General features: G+C 36.7%; 1 protein-coding gene across 1 annotated transcript in view; it reads left to right on the top strand.

The window, feature by feature from the left end:
- The first annotated feature begins 1,550 nt into the window (after positions 1 to 1,550).
- Positions 1,551 to 17,857, top strand: part of DNTT (DNA nucleotidylexotransferase) — a 94,028-nt gene continuing 77,721 nt past the window's right edge. Inside the window, exons 1-3 of the mRNA XM_086616792.1 lie at positions 1,551 to 1,753; positions 5,108 to 5,282; positions 11,875 to 11,997. Of these exons, the coding sequence (XP_086472918.1) occupies positions 1,551 to 1,753; positions 5,108 to 5,282; positions 11,875 to 11,997 (501 nt within the window). The remainder of the gene's footprint in view (positions 1,754 to 5,107; positions 5,283 to 11,874; positions 11,998 to 17,857) is intronic.

Genomic DNA, 17,857 nt, shown 5'->3' with positions numbered 1-17,857 from the left:
TATAATTTCAAAATAACCTTGAAATTATTTATTTTGACAATTCTAATGTTGTTAATCAAAAAAAAAAATAGATATTTTGGCTTCTGGGTTATCCTCAGGCAAGGGAAGAAATGAATGGAGTCTAGTCTATGTATCGAACTACGTATATGTTTTCTTCATGACCTCAGGAAGAGCCCAGAACTGAAAGCTCTACATTAATTTTTTATGATTAGTTTCTATTCTGATGAAACCTGTTTCTTTACATCTGTGATAATATAGTTGAAGCAAGCAGAGCTATAGGGCTGGGAAAATGTCAGTAGTATTCCTATAATTTAATTTTAAACTCATGACCATAATTGCAGGAAACAGGTTTTGACTCATTTTTCCATAATTCAGGTTGTATATCCATCTGTGATAAAATGTCTGAAAATAAAATTGATCTGACTTAAGTAGGATTTTTCCACCTTGCTTCCTCTAGTGAACATGAGCAACGAGAATTGCATGATATAACATTTCTGACACATTCTGAAAGACTGGTAAAATCCAAATTCTCTGCTACACTAAAAATAAAAATTCCACTTGACACAGAAATGGGGGTATTTACCACTGAAGTAGATTTTGCTGAAATAGATGCACATGCTGTAAACCTGGTTGTTTGCAGTCACTTTACTCTGCTGGAAATTCAGGGTGATACCTAACTGTATCTAACACAATGTCTGCAACAGATTTTAGTGCAGTTCACTGATGACCAATACTCTGTCCTCTAGGAGAAGATGGTACATAGCCTCCATAATCTCCTTTGTAGTTTTTTGGAGGTCACTGGGTGCTTAAAAGCAGGAAGGTACTTACCTTTTCCCTACAGTACCTGCCACAGATAGCAGTACATTCCACGGCAAATAGTAGAAAGCAATGTTGACAATCTACACCAAAGGTGTATTTAAACACGTCTCATGCTTTCTCTTTGCCTTTCATTGCCTTAATATCAAACCAGAAAGGATTTCTTTTATTGTAAATTTAATTTCAAAAGCTTAGTTTTTGTTTACTCTCTTAAAAAAACTATCCCTTTTTAATCAAATTAATTACACAGAAGTAGCAAGGGTACAGGCTATTCTACCACATATTTGCATGCTGTTATTTAGTTGCGTTCTAAGACATGGTTCCTGGCTAACAATAAGCAGAATTTATTCTTTTTTCATAAATTGAAAATTAATGTGCCCTACAATTTGGAAAAGCAGAAATTAATAAAACTGAGCCATTAAACCAGCTGGAGACCTGATTGATGTTTTGTGACAATTTTGCTATGGCCTATGTTATTTGGGTGAAGTGTCCATAGGTAATGGCTGTTTTAAGGAACGAAAGCGTATTTGCACCTGTCTGGAGTAGTTCTGTGCAAGAAGTCCAAGCTAGTAGAAAGCAAGTGATGTTTCTGCTTATGTGGCACCTGTTTTTGATTTCAGAGGGGAAACAAAAGAAAATTACTTCAATGGGTGGTGGCATTAAATACAGCTGCTCCCTGGCAGAAAGCATGTTATCTTCCTTTTACCCAAGCAAAAACACTTCTACCTTGCATCATGAATAGGATCAGAGCTCCAGCTGTGCTCTCCCAGGGAAAGAGACAGAAAGGGATGCATTCCCCAAACCTTTCCTGCAGTTATGAAATAAAATTCAATAAGTTTGTCATTTTTATTATGCAGAGGAAGATGGGGATGACCAGAAGGACATTTTTGATGGAGCTGGCAAGAAGAAAAGGTTTCAGAGTAGAAAGTGAGCTAAGGTAGGAAAACGTTTATACGTGTAGAAATGTAGTAATGCTGCTTGAAGCATTCTAATTTAACAAATGCAGTCATACAAGTGACTGTGGTTGAAGTTTTTGCCTATGTATTTGGTGGATATACTTTGCTCTTCCTAGTGTAAAGATTATTCTGAATTTCAGCGGATGTTCCTAAAGCATGGTTTATTTCTGTTCTCTTCTGGAGAGAGAGCTGGCAGAAAACAAACATTAGCAAAATTTCTAATTTTTTTTTTTACTTCTAAAATCTCTGGTTCTAATTTATCTTAAGTGTATTAATGTTAATGTGTCTGCATTTTTCAGTGTGCTACTTCTCACATGGAAAATAAAAACTGTAAGGTGTGAAATTGCAAATGTTTCTCACGGGATATGTTTCTGTGTATTCGTGTAGTCTCACTGGAATCAATGAATCGTGTCTTTAGCTGACCTAAATCAGTAATTGTTTATTTCCCCCTTGAAGTCAGATTAAGATTAATCTAAACTTAATGGCCAATTCCTGAAATGGAAAAAAGTTACATATACAGGAATGGAAAATGTGATGGGTTGACGGGGGCATTTCTCTAGAACATCTCTGGTATTCTAATATTTAATCTTCCAGTTAGTAATACACTGATGTGAGTCTCAAAGTTACTGACTTAACACTTTGGTACAATTTGGAAGACTGGAGAAAAAAACAGGAATAAAATACCACAGTTGCAGCGTTTCAGGATGAAAATATACTCCAGTTGTCTGGTGGTGTTTCAGTAAGCCAACTTGAAGGAAGCCTTCCTCCAAATAGTGCTTTTCATGAGTGCTAGTTTTATCATTTTGCAGTTTTCTGAAAGCTCCGTTATGTAGGTTCTCTGATAATCTGGAAGAAAACCAAGTATTGATTATTTCTCTGTTTCTGTATGCAGATAGTATATAACTGTGTCCTCCCTATAAAAGCTCATTTCCACAGATTTTTCAGTCCCATCAATTTTGAAAGCCTGAGGAAGAAGGGAGGATGAAATAATTTGTAAAGCAAGGTTCAAGCAGGTATTGAACAGAAGTAGGCAATTAGTGTCTGATACAAAACTAATTGAATTCTCAGGGGAAAAAAAAATGAACTGGGCTGTTCCAAATCCTGCATTAACAATCCATTGAGGACTGAGTAGAAGATTTGTCTGGGCTGCTTTGACACACAGTTATTTATTGCCAATATTTCAGACTTTCTGAAAGTTGTATGCAAGGCAGGTGTTATGTTTAATTCCAGCTTAGCTGCTGCTGGGTAAACCAGAACTATTTAACTGTTGATTTTTGTTTTGAAAATGCCAGAGGAAATGCTAAATTTATGTTCTGTGCCAAGCAAAAAGCACAGCTGTACAGGTACCAGAGGAAACTGGTGCACAGCAGCTAAACTGCTGCTGTGAGCATAGTGATGGCAAAGTTCCCAGAGCTGCAGCTTGGTACAAATACATTACATATGAATATTTTATATAAAGTGAAATAAACCACAGGAAGCAGACGCTCTATGTCTCTAACTGATTTTTTTTTTCACTCAAGTAAAGATGTGACAGTTTAATTAAACTAGAACCTAGCAGGGTTAAATAATAATAAAATAATTAGTATTTCATGGAGAGTCACCTAACCTAGACTTGTAATCTTTTAGATTAAAATTAATCGGGATTTTTTTTTCAATGGACTCTGCTCTACAAGTTGCACAATATGGAGAGAAAAAAATTGTGCTATATCGTGACATTTTTCATATTTCTGAAGTATAGTATGCTCGATATATGTCCTATATTTCCAAAATACAGCACATTTAATGCACTGGAGAGTTATATGATAACAGTTTTCTATGGGGTGACTCCAGTATTTGTCATTGTGTTTTGATGAAATCGATGATTATTGTTATGAATCAAGCTCACATGGATAGCACAAGGGGTTTTGTTAATCTTCTAGAAAGCAGTTTGCTTTGAAAGGCTATGAAGTCTGCCTTTGACGGTTAGCACATACCATTTTAAAGCCCATACTAACCAGTTATCTCTACCAGTTGTGTGTGCCCTCTCTGCTTGGACAGGTTGATGGCTTAACATCTTCAGGTGTTACAGAAGGACTGCAAAGCAATCTGTCAGGTCTGTTTGAAATTTACTGTATAGGCACAAGGCTATCACCAGCATGGGCTAGGAGGTGGTTATGGAGGCTTGCAAACGGAGGTGGCTGCCATCAGGACAATTTATGTTCCAATTCCAGGTTTATTTCTGTAAACACTAAGTCAAATAATGACATTGTGCCTTTCCCCTGAGTTTAGAAATTTGTTGACTGATATAAGTTAATTTTGTTATATGTTTCAGAGAAATGAAGGTCCTACAAGTTGCATGAAAATGAAGTTTCTTCCTTTATCTGTTGTCTTTGTGGGTGACAGCACCCTCCTGGGGTGTGTTGAGGGAGAGCAATAAGAATCACTCAAAATTTCCTACCAAGTTAGTAGTTTTCTAAACTTGCTGACGAACATCAGCATGCCAGGGGGAAATTTAGACATCATCCTAAGTATGTATGCAATTTTTTCTTGAAATATAAATTTGTCCCTCTTCGTTATTTTCCTGTGGAAGTTGCAGAACTGTCTTTTTAATCATGAATTATCATGGGATTCTTTCTAACATTCTAGTACATCAACCCAAATTTAGTGTGCTACTGTATTTTTAAGCAATATACACCATATAACCTATTGAACAATAACTCAATCTGTAAATTTTATATTCACTAAATCAATATATCAGTTTCGTAAGATACTGGCCTCTTAGTAGCAAGGAAGTGGTCTTTAGATGAAGTGCATAATTCATAAGATTTAAGTCATGAACATTTGACAATGCCACATGTAAGGAGTGTAATGCAAGTACAGAAAAGTTAAATTTACAGAAAGATATTACTAGCTGTAAAGCTTTAAAGTCTTATCGTTAACAGACTTTTTAATACTCTAAAGCTTTCATTTGTTGATCAGGAATATTGGGAAGGGGCTGTCAGGTATAGTTAAGCAGGCTTTTCATTATGGTACTTCTAGTGTAAGCCAAATATTTTCAGAGCGGTAAAAAAATGTGTAATAGGATAGTGTCTTATGGAAGGCAAGTGATGCTGAAAGAAAGAAAATACTGCACTTACAGGAGCTGTCAGGCTAAAGTCTTTCCTCAAAGCAGATTCAGTGCCTGGAATAGATATGCTGTTATATGAAAATGCAACTGCTTCCCACATCCTAATGTACAATATACACCATGATTTTCAGGAAGTGCATCGTAAGTCAATATGGAAATAGCAGCTCTGTATCTGTGTACAGTTGGGTTCAGGAAAAAAGAAAACTTCTTTTTGTGTGCTTCTTGACAGTGAATCTGTCACTCATATTGTGGCCGAGAACAACTCTTACCCAGAGGTGCTGGACTGGCTGAGAGGACAGACTGTGAGAGACAGCTCCAGGTTTGAACTACTGGATATCTCCTGGTTCACAGCCTGCATGGAAGCGGGAAGACCAGTTGATTCAGAAATGAAGTATCGTCTCATGGTAAGACAGATCCTTCAGTGTGAATACAGTGACATTCAAAATGAATGACTGGTTTTTCTTTTTCTTTTTTCTTTTTTATTTTTTTTTCCTAAAACCAGACACGTTTGTGATATAATTTTTGAATTTAAAAACTTTTGTTTCCCTATAGTTTACATGAGTAATTAACACAGTTTTAATAGATTAAAAAGACGTTCCATACCCTCTATATCAGTGTCTGGTAAAGCTAAGCTACTATGCTGTCACATGTTACAAACTGGTAATATAAATCATCCCTATTAAAAGAAGGATGCCGTTGAAGGGAAAACATCCATCAATGAAGCACTCGCTGTTGTTGTGGTGCTTGTGGTATTTCCACAAATACTTCAACATCATGGTAAACATCCTACTGAGAGCAGTGTGTTTTAATGGGCTCCTGATGGAATACTTTGCCTCTTCAAAACAATACAAAAAATATTAAAGCCCTTGCTGTTTTGAAGTGATCAGCTAACCGCTGGGCCCTTGAAAAACCTGTGAAATGAAGTCCTGAGACTGCAGTCTGTGGACGTGTGTTTACAAGCTTGGCGTCATCAAGTAAAACTGTGCTAAGGAAAAAAAGTTTTATTATATCATATTATCTCTCAATGGGAACTGGTAAGTCAGAGGATGTTGCGAATGGCAGGCTGATTATTTGATGAGTTGTGTTTGACCTGGAAGCAATGGATGATGACACATTTTCCTCTGATCTACGTCTGACAAAATGATGTGCTGATTTCTCAAATTGGAGCATAGTGTGACACAGTCCTATTGCATCCCCCTAGCACAGGCTGTAAATGCTGAGGGTGCGGTAGGGGTCCCTGGGCGCGTGGTGCGATGGCAGCACGTGCCGCTGGTCCGTGAAATAGACCCTGTGCTGGAGCAGGATGAACCTGTTCCCTTGTTTTGCGCGTCCTCATTCGTGCCTCACAGTGATGGATTTAGTGTGCACTGGTGAAGATATTGATTCATGTGTCAGGAGAATCACAAGTCTGATCTAAAGTGATCTGGAGTCAAGTGAGGGATTCCTGCTGGTTTCTGAGGGTCTGGGTTAGTCTCCATGTAAACTGTGACCCCACTGCAAAGCGATAACTGGGAAACTCATAAACACTGGGACCATGGCAGGATCCACAGCGTGTACCTTCCTGTGAGGCAGAAGATGCCTGAATATTTAACAGCAGTATTGCAGTGTTTGCTGCTTTTTCATCCTGATGTTTAGATTATGAAGGATGATTCATAAATACCACCTTTCCCCAAGAAAAACTGTAGCTCCTGATTCATTTTTTCAGTCATCTTTCATTGCCAGAAACTATTTTCCAGGATTTTACATGTAAGAATTACTGTTTAATAACACTGCCGGGGGGAGGAGTGAATACACCAGATGGAGCTGTCGCTCTCAGACTCAGCATAATTCTATGACAGAATATGTGTTTATATTTGCAATCTTTCCAATGAAGTATTTTTGCAGTGTATTTATAATATTTTCAGTGAATTTGCTGGAGGGAGAATAGAGCAAAGAAATTAATGCAAATGAGGAAAAAAAATGGAAAACCTTGTAACTACTGCATTATGTAATCTAGCAGGCAAATAGATCATAAAAATATAAATAAGTTCTCTAAACAAGAAATAAATCCAAAACGTAAACAAAATCCTGTAAACTCTGAGTTTCAAATCAAGATTAAAATTAAGCAAAATTACTCTTTATGTACATTCTTAATTTCAGTGGTGCATGAAAACCTGTAGATTCAGATATCTCAGAAAATATCTTTTCCTAGACTTTCTTTTCAAAGCAAAAAATGCCTTTGTCTTCAACAATGTTGAAGCTTCCTCTTTTGATCAGTGTGAAAGCTACTGCAAGTTGAACTACCTTAGTTTTCTTTTATGTATGAAAGTCCTTTTGGAATACCACTGGAGCAGAAACTTCTGAAAAAGGTAGCAGCACTGTCAGGACATCATCGTTATACTTTGAGACTGGCTCTGCAAATAAAAGCCTCTGTTTTTATTGAAACAAAAAGATTTCATGCTAATAAATGTAGGGCACAATAAGTAAGCCAGTGACAGCTGTACTGTTAACTATAAAACTTATAGTTAAAACCAGTCTTAATTGTATAGTGACTCTAAAGCAATAAACATTTTTGTAAAGTAAACAAGGGAAGAAGAGAAATTATTCTAGAAGTTCAGCAAATTTAAAACTAATCTTATTGTTGCAGTCTCACCATGATTATTCTTTTTTTTTTTTCTGCCCTGAGAAATGAGGAAAGATTGAAGTAAAGGTTAATTTTCTTTTTGAGTACTAGACCGAAGTTGTGCATAATGTATTTTAATTGTAGTTTCACTGGAGACAAATTTGGTCCATTATATCAGTCTTGTAAAACGTGAAATGAAAGTGAATTAGAAACCTTGAACTCAGGCTACATTGTTAATGCCTTGCAGTGGGGAATGTTTTGGGTGAAATCTCATCTAGGTGTAGGTTAGTGGTAAAATTCTCATTAATATCAATAGCAGATTTCATCTTTCAGATCTTACAGTAGCTGATTTGGAAGGTTGTTCTTCATTCAGGACATTTGTTTTAATGCATCACTGAAAAGAAATTTCCTTCTCCATGCAAAACAAGGGGAACAGAGTCAGAGTTACAGACCATTAGCTAACATATTAATTGCAACTGTCGCTAAAGTACAGCTTTCTGTTGCTCAGAATGATCTGAGAGATGCTCTGGTGTTAGTGATTTATAGAGTATAAAAGGTTGGGTGACCAGATCTAAGATGGTCTGAATTTTTATTGATTCATTTGGTAACAGTTGACTTTTATAGTTAGTAGCCATCATTTAATTTAGTAGGCTATGCAAGCATGGTAGCCAAACATCCGCTTTAAAGGGAAATCAAAATATTTCTGGCAAAGAAATGCCTTTGCCCAGAGACACCTTTCCCACCACAAGCAGATGGATTTTCTGGACAATAGCAGGACATGGATGTTAGTATGTACGCAAGAGCATCCCCGCATACTAGAAAGTAGTGCTTCCCAGGTAATGGTAAACAAAGAGGCAGAGGGGAAACTTTCAGAGGGATAAAAAGGAAGATTCATAGATTCATAGATTTCTAGGTTGGAAAAGACCTTATAGATCATCGAGTCCAACCATCCCTAAACCCCATTAAACCATATCCTCAAGTAGATCATCCACCCTATTCTTAAACACATCCAGGGATGGGGACTCAACCACCTCCCTGGGCAGTCTATTCCAGTGGCTGACAACCCTTTCAGAGAAGAAATACTTTCTAACATCCAACCTGAATCTCCCCTGACTAAGCTTATGCCCATTTCCTCTTGTTCTATCACCCATCACTAATGTAAAGAGCCCTTCCCCTACCTCCCCACCATCTTTCCTCAAGTATTTATAGAAGAGAGCCATAAGTGGGCTGGCATCTTCAGCAGCCTTAGGAAGTGTGCTGTGACTGTCTCTCTTCTGCCTTTTCCTCAGTCAGAACCCAATAGTTGTTAGCTAAATCTTTTCCTTTCTGAAAAAAAAAAAAAAAAATTACTTCAACAAAGGATTTTCCTCCACATTAGGACAAGGAAGTACCACATCTTTTGATCCCTTGCCATGTCATGTGACGGGCAACTCATTTAACATTTTCCAGAGTGTCTCAGTCTGTTGCCTCATGAAGGAGAGAGGCTTTAACTAACGGAAGAAGTCCTTCATGCTGACAGTCACAGTTTCTCAGAAAATAAAATGAAACTTCTGAACTGGCTGTCTTCTCTTCATAAAATGCTGGATGTCAGCTGAATTTATTATTTGGTCAATGCTGTCTGGACTTTACAAAGCTGCTGGCTGTTGAATAGTATCATCTGACACTGTCTCTAGTATCTGTGCACCTTGTTCACTGTTGCTTCATTTTATCTCTCTTTGTTATTTCCCTATGTCATTATACTTCTTCGCTTGTGTATTAAAAAAAATAGTTTCACAAAGAATGAAGTAGTCTCCTACAAGATTAATTCCAAAATGAAGCCTCTCTGCTGTGCAAACTGATGCTAGTGGTGCCGGCTGATTTTTCCGCTTATGCCATGTGGTAAATGTCACTGTGAAGGAATGGCAGTGACACTTGTTACTGCAGCCTGGATGGGGGTACAAACTCCAACTTGCTCTAGCAATTGAGTAGCCTACGTATTTGGATATTTTTCCATGTTTGCCCCTGCATAATTTACCATAATTTCATTTTAATGCTGTGGAGATATCCACCCCCCAAAAAAACGAATTTTCGTGCTTAAATTTTTCTCATATCGGTAGTTCTTTCTTCCCAGTACTATGAATTATTTTGAGGTAGTGTAAGTTTCCAGGATTGCTCGTTCTACACTCTAATTGCTACTGGATGAAACTTTAGGTTTGTCCCATAATCTGTGCAAATGATTTTATCCCATCTGGTCTTCCCACCAAAAAGCAATGTAAATCCTGTTGCTATGTTCTGATGATGATAAGAGATCATCTCAGCAGTTCTCATGCAGACGTTATAATATTCCCTACAAATCAGACTATAGTAATTACAGTTTGCTAGATGCTTTTGCTGTTGATCTCTAGCCAGCTGAAGTTTCTTCTATTGTTTAGTATAATCAAGTCCTGTTAATTAAAAGCATAACTATTGCTGATTCAGAAAAATGCTCAAATATCTTTGCTAAGGCAGGAACAGTATGTTTGTGTGCCAGTCTACCACCCTCTTAAACAGAATTTCTGCATTAATTTTGCTCTCATCCACTGTGCCATGTAATGCTACATGTAGGGCTCTTGTTCTTTGTGTGTCTATGTTCTAATGAAGATACTAGCTTACTTGATATTCTATTCAGTAATGTTCTGTTTGTTCACAGTCTTTGCAGCTGGCACTATCATTTCAAGCAGTATATTAGCTGTAATCAATCATAGTTTATATGATTTAAAATCAATTTTAAAGTATAATTCATGAACGTGTGCAAAAGTGGATGAGTTGTGCTGTTGATCCTGGCTGAAACTCATTTTGGTTATTCCCAAGAGTGGTCCTACACATACAATAGCTTCCTTCCTTTCAGTGTATGCTGTGAAAAATGCCATATGATTCACTGTTCTTTCAGCTGTGCAAGCAAATGCCTTTTTGTGTGTGTGTGCGAATGTTATTCAACTACTCTACATCAAATACAAAGGCAATTTAGCATGAAATTATATGTGGGGGGTGTGTGAAGGCACATACATGTATTTATGGGTTTGCCTAGCACAGATGCTAGCTTTATGTCTGCATGCCTTGGGATACAGGGAAGAAAGGGCTCATTGTTCCATTATTGGGGTGAAAATTTCCTCTGTGTATCTTTGATATGTTTTTTTGTTGTTGTTGAACCATTTCCTTTTGGATAGTGCAATGCAATACGTTTTTGACAGATCTGCCAAATGTTTTTGGATAAAATGACAAATAGCAAAAAATTACACAGAAATACTGAGAACACTTTGGGTGTTTCCAAGGTATTTCAGATTTGTGTACTTTTAACGAAAGCAAAGATATTAAAGGACTGGGCATATAAAGCAGCAGAAAAGCTGGTGCCAGGTTGTCTTTTTCCAGTTTCCCACTGGTCAGGATACTTACATGTTGAAGACTCACGCTCAAGATTCTCTTTTGCCAATTGGGACATGACTCTCTGTATCCTGCCATTCAGGAGAATTTCCTTCCCACCCCACTGGGATGGGTTGCCCACAGACTTTTTCATTGATGTTGGTCAATTTTGCATGGAGCAAAACTAGAGGAAATGCCAACAAGGATGTAGATAGCCTGGTGCTTGTGAAACTCCATTTAAGATTTGGCATCTGGCTCCTTTTCCTTGCTGCACTGAAAACCTAAAAATGGTGTCTGAATTGGATCAGCATGTACGGAAGGGGCTGAGTGCAAAACCACATTTATAAGGTGAACGCTGTTGAATGAAAGGATGAAGATGACTCTTCTATGGCTGTTTGTAAATGTTTCCTTTGCTTTATAGTTACCCCAAAATAGAACATTTAGCTTAATGAATTAAATCCAAACCAAAAAAGGCTTCTTTCATTTTACCTGGAAGAGGGGGAAAAAGTTTATTTTTAAGTCATACAAAAATTTTTCCTCCACCACTGACTTTAGCTACAGATTAAAAAAGTCAGTTATTTGAGCATCTCTATCTACTAGTTTTTTTTCTCCTTGATCTGGTATCCCTGATCTGATATTGAATCATCTAGTGTTTTCTGGAAAACCTCTGTTCTTTCAAGCTTATCCGCTCTTAGAGCTTTGTAGTTTTTCAATGCTGCAATAGAGAGACTTTTGGTTGTTTTTTTTTTTTTTTGAATGACAGTGCCATTGAAAACTCCCTGCAAGAACTTACTTCAGAAAATGAAAAATCCTAGTAATTACCAGATAAACTGGTATTATCAGTGCAGCCAATGTGAAATTAAATGTTTTTCCTAGGAAGTTGGTAGGAGCATCATTATTCTTTTACCTTTTCTTTAAAGGTACATATTTTGGGCTCATGAAATGTATTTTTGGTATTTTAAGCCACTTGGTAGGTGTGTCACCAACGCTTCTCCCTTTTTTTTTTTCCTTGTTAGGAACAAGTTCAGTCTCCTCCTTTGAATACACCTGAATCAGAAGTGCCGTTTATTGCAAGCAAAGTATCTCAGTATTCATGTCAAAGGAAAACAACTTTAAGTAACTTCAACGAGAAATTCACGGTAATACTTACTCTATCCATGAAATAAAAACTAGAAGTAAAATAATTAATACAGTACTTGCACTAATATTTCCTATGGCACCCTCAGCAAATTCATAAGTTAAACAGGCAGCACAATGATAACAATTTTAAAAAGTTATAAATCTGCCATACTTAAATTAGAATTGAGTGTAAGCTTAATTGCATCCTTTAAGCATTGCTGAAAGCTTAACACAGTGGATCTTTAAATACACTATTAGCTTGTAAACGCATGAATTTTTAAAACAAATGATAGAATAACATTCTGAAAATGTCTTTTAGCGTTTCATTACAGTCTTATTTGACAAGTTTGAAATAATAAGCAAAAGTTTGGTTTAGGTCAGTTCAAGGTACTTCACAATTGCTGTGCTGCCTTTTCTTTTACCTAGGTGTTTATTTCTTTAATGTGTGGTTTTAAGTTTCAGGTTTTCATAATTGCTTAGTTATCAAAACAGATTACATGACCAATGTAATTACTTCGATATGATAAAAAAATAACCCTTAAATTTTCTAGTTAAATAGAAATCTTAGAGACTGTCATATATCCTATTTACTGCTCATAATATTACACAGTTTAATGGGTGTGAAGAACCTGAGTCATCTGGTCAAAATTCCTCTTACGTTATTGTGCCTAATGGCTCCTCTTGGCTGGCTCTAGATACTCAGTGAAAACTATACAATAGGAAACATTTGACACAGAGACTCTAGTGTAGTATAGTCTGAATAAATCTGGCATGATCACATTATACGTTTCAACTATAATGCCTCCTCATCTTCTTAAAGTTTTATTATTTATTTTGTTGTTATTTATAACTTTTCTGTTTTTACTTTTTGTGTGTATGCCTATAAATACAAATCTTTCAAGTAAATATTATTTGTAAGATCTATATAAAAATAATAACAGCAGATAACAGTAATTTGAGAATAAAAAACATTTACAAGGTAAATACTAAAACCTCTGGGAATTCAGTACTGAAGATAAACCTAAGAGCAACTCTGAAATGTCTTGATCTGGGAAATCACAGTTAAAAATTAAACAACCTAAATTTTGCCTTGTAGTGATGCTTTGAAATAATAGTCAGTTATACCAATTATATAATGGTGTTTATGGTACTCAAGTAGGTTAAACAGTTTGCTTATTTAAATAAAATTTCCCTTTTTGAGCAACCTGATGGGAGCCTGAGGTTGCACTGGAGACCTCCCAAGCTCCCTTCCAACCCCAATGATTCCGACATTCCCCACACTGCTTCTTTTGAAATGACTGCTGTGCCCCACCTCCTGCTAGAAAAACAGGGCTGTGAATGTTGCCATTTAACCTCTTGAAAGCAGTCATTCTTTTTCACTGTTTACAAATATGCACTGCTGTAGGGGAAGATGTCAGGCCAAATATAGTACGATCCAAAGATTCTGTAAAACACCAGCCTTAGAGAAATAGAAATTAAATGCCTTAGTTCTCCACTTCCTGAAAACAGTGGAATGTAGTAGTGTGTTGTTGAGTTTTCTGTAGTAGGACATTTTGTCAGTCATTCTGAAGGTAAAAAAATAAAAGCAGTTGGGATGGATAATGCCAAAGTACAATGGCTACTCCTAGAAGGCACAAAATTGTTGATTTTTAATTATCACCAATGTTTTGAGCACAAAAATGTCTAGAATAAGGTAGTTCCCTTTTTAGTGATACCTTTTAAAATTATTTTTAATTTTTGAAATATCTGGTATCTATTTGTACATTTACACAGTATTTTTCCATTTTCAAAGACTGAGTACCGTAACTCTAGTGAATATGTAGTTTGTCTTCTAGCTATTGAATTCCTGAATTTAGTCCAAGATTCAGTTAAAATGAAAGCTATGATAGCAGCAATATATTCATTGAGTGATTTCTGTAATACCTGTGTTTCCAGAGAGACAGTCCCTAAATTACTTCCAGGTTTATCATTGCAGCAGTCTTAATGTCAGAGTACAACTTGTATTTGATAAATGAATTCAGCTGAACACATTGAAAGCAGGGTGGTTCAATGACTGAAGCACTGAGACTCCCTTTTGTTATCCTATATATCAAACGTTTCTGAGTCTGGGTAGAAATTAGGTTTCGTTGTGACAAAGGTGGCAGTTTTTCATCCTTGTACTTTGAGAGTACCTGTTCTAAGTTCTTGCTGTATTTTATTTCTGGAGGTGGTCCTGGACAAGCTGATAATGCCTATGAGTCTGTCTAGCATCTGCATCTTGACAGTTGTAATGTAGCTTCTTAGGGCTCTTGCTCTTCTTCCCTACAAATGAAAACTGCAATGACAGCTGAAGGCTTGGCTGTTTATGGACTGCAAGAGCTGGCCTATTGCCTGCAGGCCTGCTAGTTAGTCTACCTAATGTTGCAGGAGCTGGATTTTCAGTTTTGCTGTTGTTTTGTTGGTCTTGTATTAAACCTGTAATTCATGTTCTCAAATAAGTGTTCCAAAAGATTTTTTTCAGTGTGAGCACTTAGCAAATGCACTGAAGCATTGGCATAATTCGCTTGTGCATGCTGTAGGCATGCATTAAATAACATATTTTGGCTGGCTCAATGCCGTACATTCTGAAAACTAGGTCCAAACCATCTTGAATTATGTGTTGATGATAGTATTTTGTTATAACTTCTTTATTCTTTGAGCCACAGTTGTTCTTTTTTTCTTACAGATTTTCTGTTTTCTTTGGTTATCTTGAAAGAATTTTTTTTCACCTTGCCTTCAACAGAGACATAAACCTATTAGTTGCTTATGCATTCTTAGATGAACTCTTGGATTCCTCCTTTTACTGGACTTTACCCTGATACCATGCGTCAAATTCTGCTTTCAAATGAGTACTAGTTATGTTTGACATTTTTTAGTCCCTTCAGAAGAGCAGGAAAACAGTCACTAATAAGCAGTAATGTGCATACAATGAGGCTTTGAATGTGGTGATTTCTTGAGATAGACACTTTTGGAGACTTGATTTCTGGAGAAATTGGTAATTAGTAACCAGTTTTAATCTTGAGTCCTGTTCTGTATATATTTTACCATGAAAGACCATGTGTTAAAATCAAATAGCAGAGATACTTGATGAGAGCTCATGAGGACAATTTGGTGGTTTAGCACAGTAGATGCAGTTTCTATGTTCAACTGTCCCATGTTTACTTTCTATTGTAATAGCCAGAAAATAACTTACAGAGCAACAAATGAATTTTACATCATGGACGAAGCTACAGAAGGATTGGCAGAGACTGTGCAGGTGTGAAGGTTTCATGACTGTGTTCAGTATGGGGCAAATCCTACCTAAATCCTACCTAAATTTTTTATGAGCTGTTGAGTAGTAGAGAGACCTGTTGTATGAAAAATAGATTAAGTATGTCAAATTGCATGCCATGGAAGAGACAGCGTCATGATGTGGCAGTTCATGGAGGAGAAATGCAACCGCTTCAGACTTGTGGGGCCTCATGCAGGCTTTGAGTCACTGTGTGTCCTCGTGGTACATAGGTTGATAACCACTGCTGATTTGGATGATGCAGGAATACACCTGAATGCATAGCCCTGACTCCACAGGTGAACTGTAGCTGTTCAGATGGGTAAAGGTGCAAAACAAAAGGGCAAATCATTTCACCAGAGACTATATCTTAGCATGTTTCCTTTCTGTTTGTCTTAAAGTTCAATGTTATTATGAAATATAATATTCCAATATTGTTCTCTGGTTCATTTGTAAATAGCTAGCCATTCTCCCCCTCTCCCACTGAAAATATACACTTGAGGGCTGCATTGTGTTTTCTTGTGGTAGAATAAATGGAGTCATTCTGCTGTGCCCGAGAGGGGTTATTGGATTTGAATATTAATACCAGACTGCAATAAAATTCAGAAAGACATTCTTCTGTGAGGAAAATACAGTTTAATTCTTACCGAAGAAACTAATTAAGTCAGAAGCAAATGGTTCTGTGATTCTGAGGCTTATTGCTAATGCTACTGAATGTTACTCTGCTTTGGCTGTTACTCATGGTAATGAGAATGTGAATGCTTAGCATGGGAAAAACACCTGATTTCCTTTCCACTCTGTTAGGATTATATTTTTTCCTCCTTTTTATTTTCTCTTCTTTTGTACCTACAGAAACATATATCAGTTATGCCAGTGGCTCAAGCATTTATTATTCCATTTTAAAACAGACCTCAGGAGAACCTCAACTTTAATTTCTTAATAAACTTGGGGGCTCTACAGGTAGAAAACCACTAACTGAATGCATACCCTTAGTAACATGTATGGTCTTACTGCCATAGCTTACTTCAGTAAGAATTCTCCAGAAAGTACATCAAGGAGGAAATATTTCTTCTCATTTTTAAGGTAAGTGGGAGGGTGCTCCCTAAAATACAGACAGAATATAAATACACCTGCAGCTTTCAGCAACCCAAATTTGTTTGTATGCATTAAGTCCATATTGCTTTCTTTGACCATATTAGTATGTGTAATATACATTTAGTGTTTTATGTTTCTTATTACACTGTATCTTTTTATCTAGGGCAGTGTTATGTGATTGACACCCTAACTGCATTTTTGTGCTCTGTCAGCAAATCTTTTCTCACAATTGTCTTGTTTTCTTTCACATTATGTGGAAAAATATGAAAACTTCTCAAGAGTACCATTCTTCTGTTGTAAGAAATGAACCTGTTGTTATTGGTTAATACGAGGGGCAGCTGGAGCTAACAGATATTTACTTCTAATAACAGTGTGTATACAAGGACCCTGAGATTGTGTACATTATGCTATTACTGTTATTCTCTCAGTTCCTTTGTTTCTCCAGCTGATGTAAGATGATGTGATAAATTCATTTGACCTGGGCAAATATTGTGCTTTTCAGTTTAGAAACCAGAAATAAAATTTTAAAAAGGTCAGATTGAACAAAAATGGATCATTTAATTTATTTGGAAATCAAATAGCACAAGTCAACATTACAGGTTGGCTCAAATTGCTTAATTCTCCTTGAAGTAAGCACCTGAAAGTATTTATTTTCTCTCTCTCTGTATACAAAAGGTATTCACATACCCTATGTCTCTTCCCATTGACACATGAAATTAGAATTTACACTGGGGAAAGTGAGAAGAAAATTATTTGCATGGATTGTTCATTCTGGATCTCTTTAAAATCATGTTAGTCAGTTTTGAATGGACACCAGCAACAGCAATGTGATGAGAACTAGGACCAACCTTTGGATTTATGACTCACTAAATGAACTTCAAGTACAAAGTAGTGATTGAGAGGAAAAGCAATTTAACTCGAATTGCTGTTCTGAGTATAACAGTCCTTCAACGAGGTATCAGGTAGGTTTGGGTTTTTTTTTTTGGTTTAACACACTTTGCTATTTAGCTTTTTGGTGGATTAAGTTCACCTGTACAACGGTATGTTATTATTTTTTTATTTGTGCTGCTATAGCATTTACAGGCTCAAGTAAGATAGAGGCCTTTTTTATAAGAGATGCTGTACAAACACATTGTAATAGAGAATTCAAGCCCTGCAAAGTTCATAGCCCTAATAGACAGCAAATGAAAGATAGCAAAGGAACAATGGCAGGGAAGTCTGTAGCATCTTTCCAAGGTCCCACAGCAGAGGAACAGTGGGTGTTGGCACGGGAATAAGACAAGTGCCTGGTCCATGAAGCTGCAATGCTTTCTTTGAAAAACAGATCAGATTTAAAATATGCTCTTGGTGTAGTATAATATTGGTGATTTCTGTCCTCGCAGTCTTAAACTGAGGTTATTACAGACTATTTTGGAAGTAGCGATGGAACTGCTTTGACAGTCTTGTTGGAACAAGCAGAGAGAGCACGAAGCATGGCATGGGACTGTTAGCTTCTTTTG

This window comes from Tauraco erythrolophus, chromosome 9 (assembly GCF_009769465.1).
Source record: "Tauraco erythrolophus isolate bTauEry1 chromosome 9, bTauEry1.pri, whole genome shotgun sequence".
NCBI classification, from domain to species: domain Eukaryota; kingdom Metazoa; phylum Chordata; class Aves; order Musophagiformes; family Musophagidae; genus Tauraco; species Tauraco erythrolophus.
Note: the sequence above shows the minus strand (reverse complement) of the source record. Positions and strands in the feature narration are given on the sequence as shown.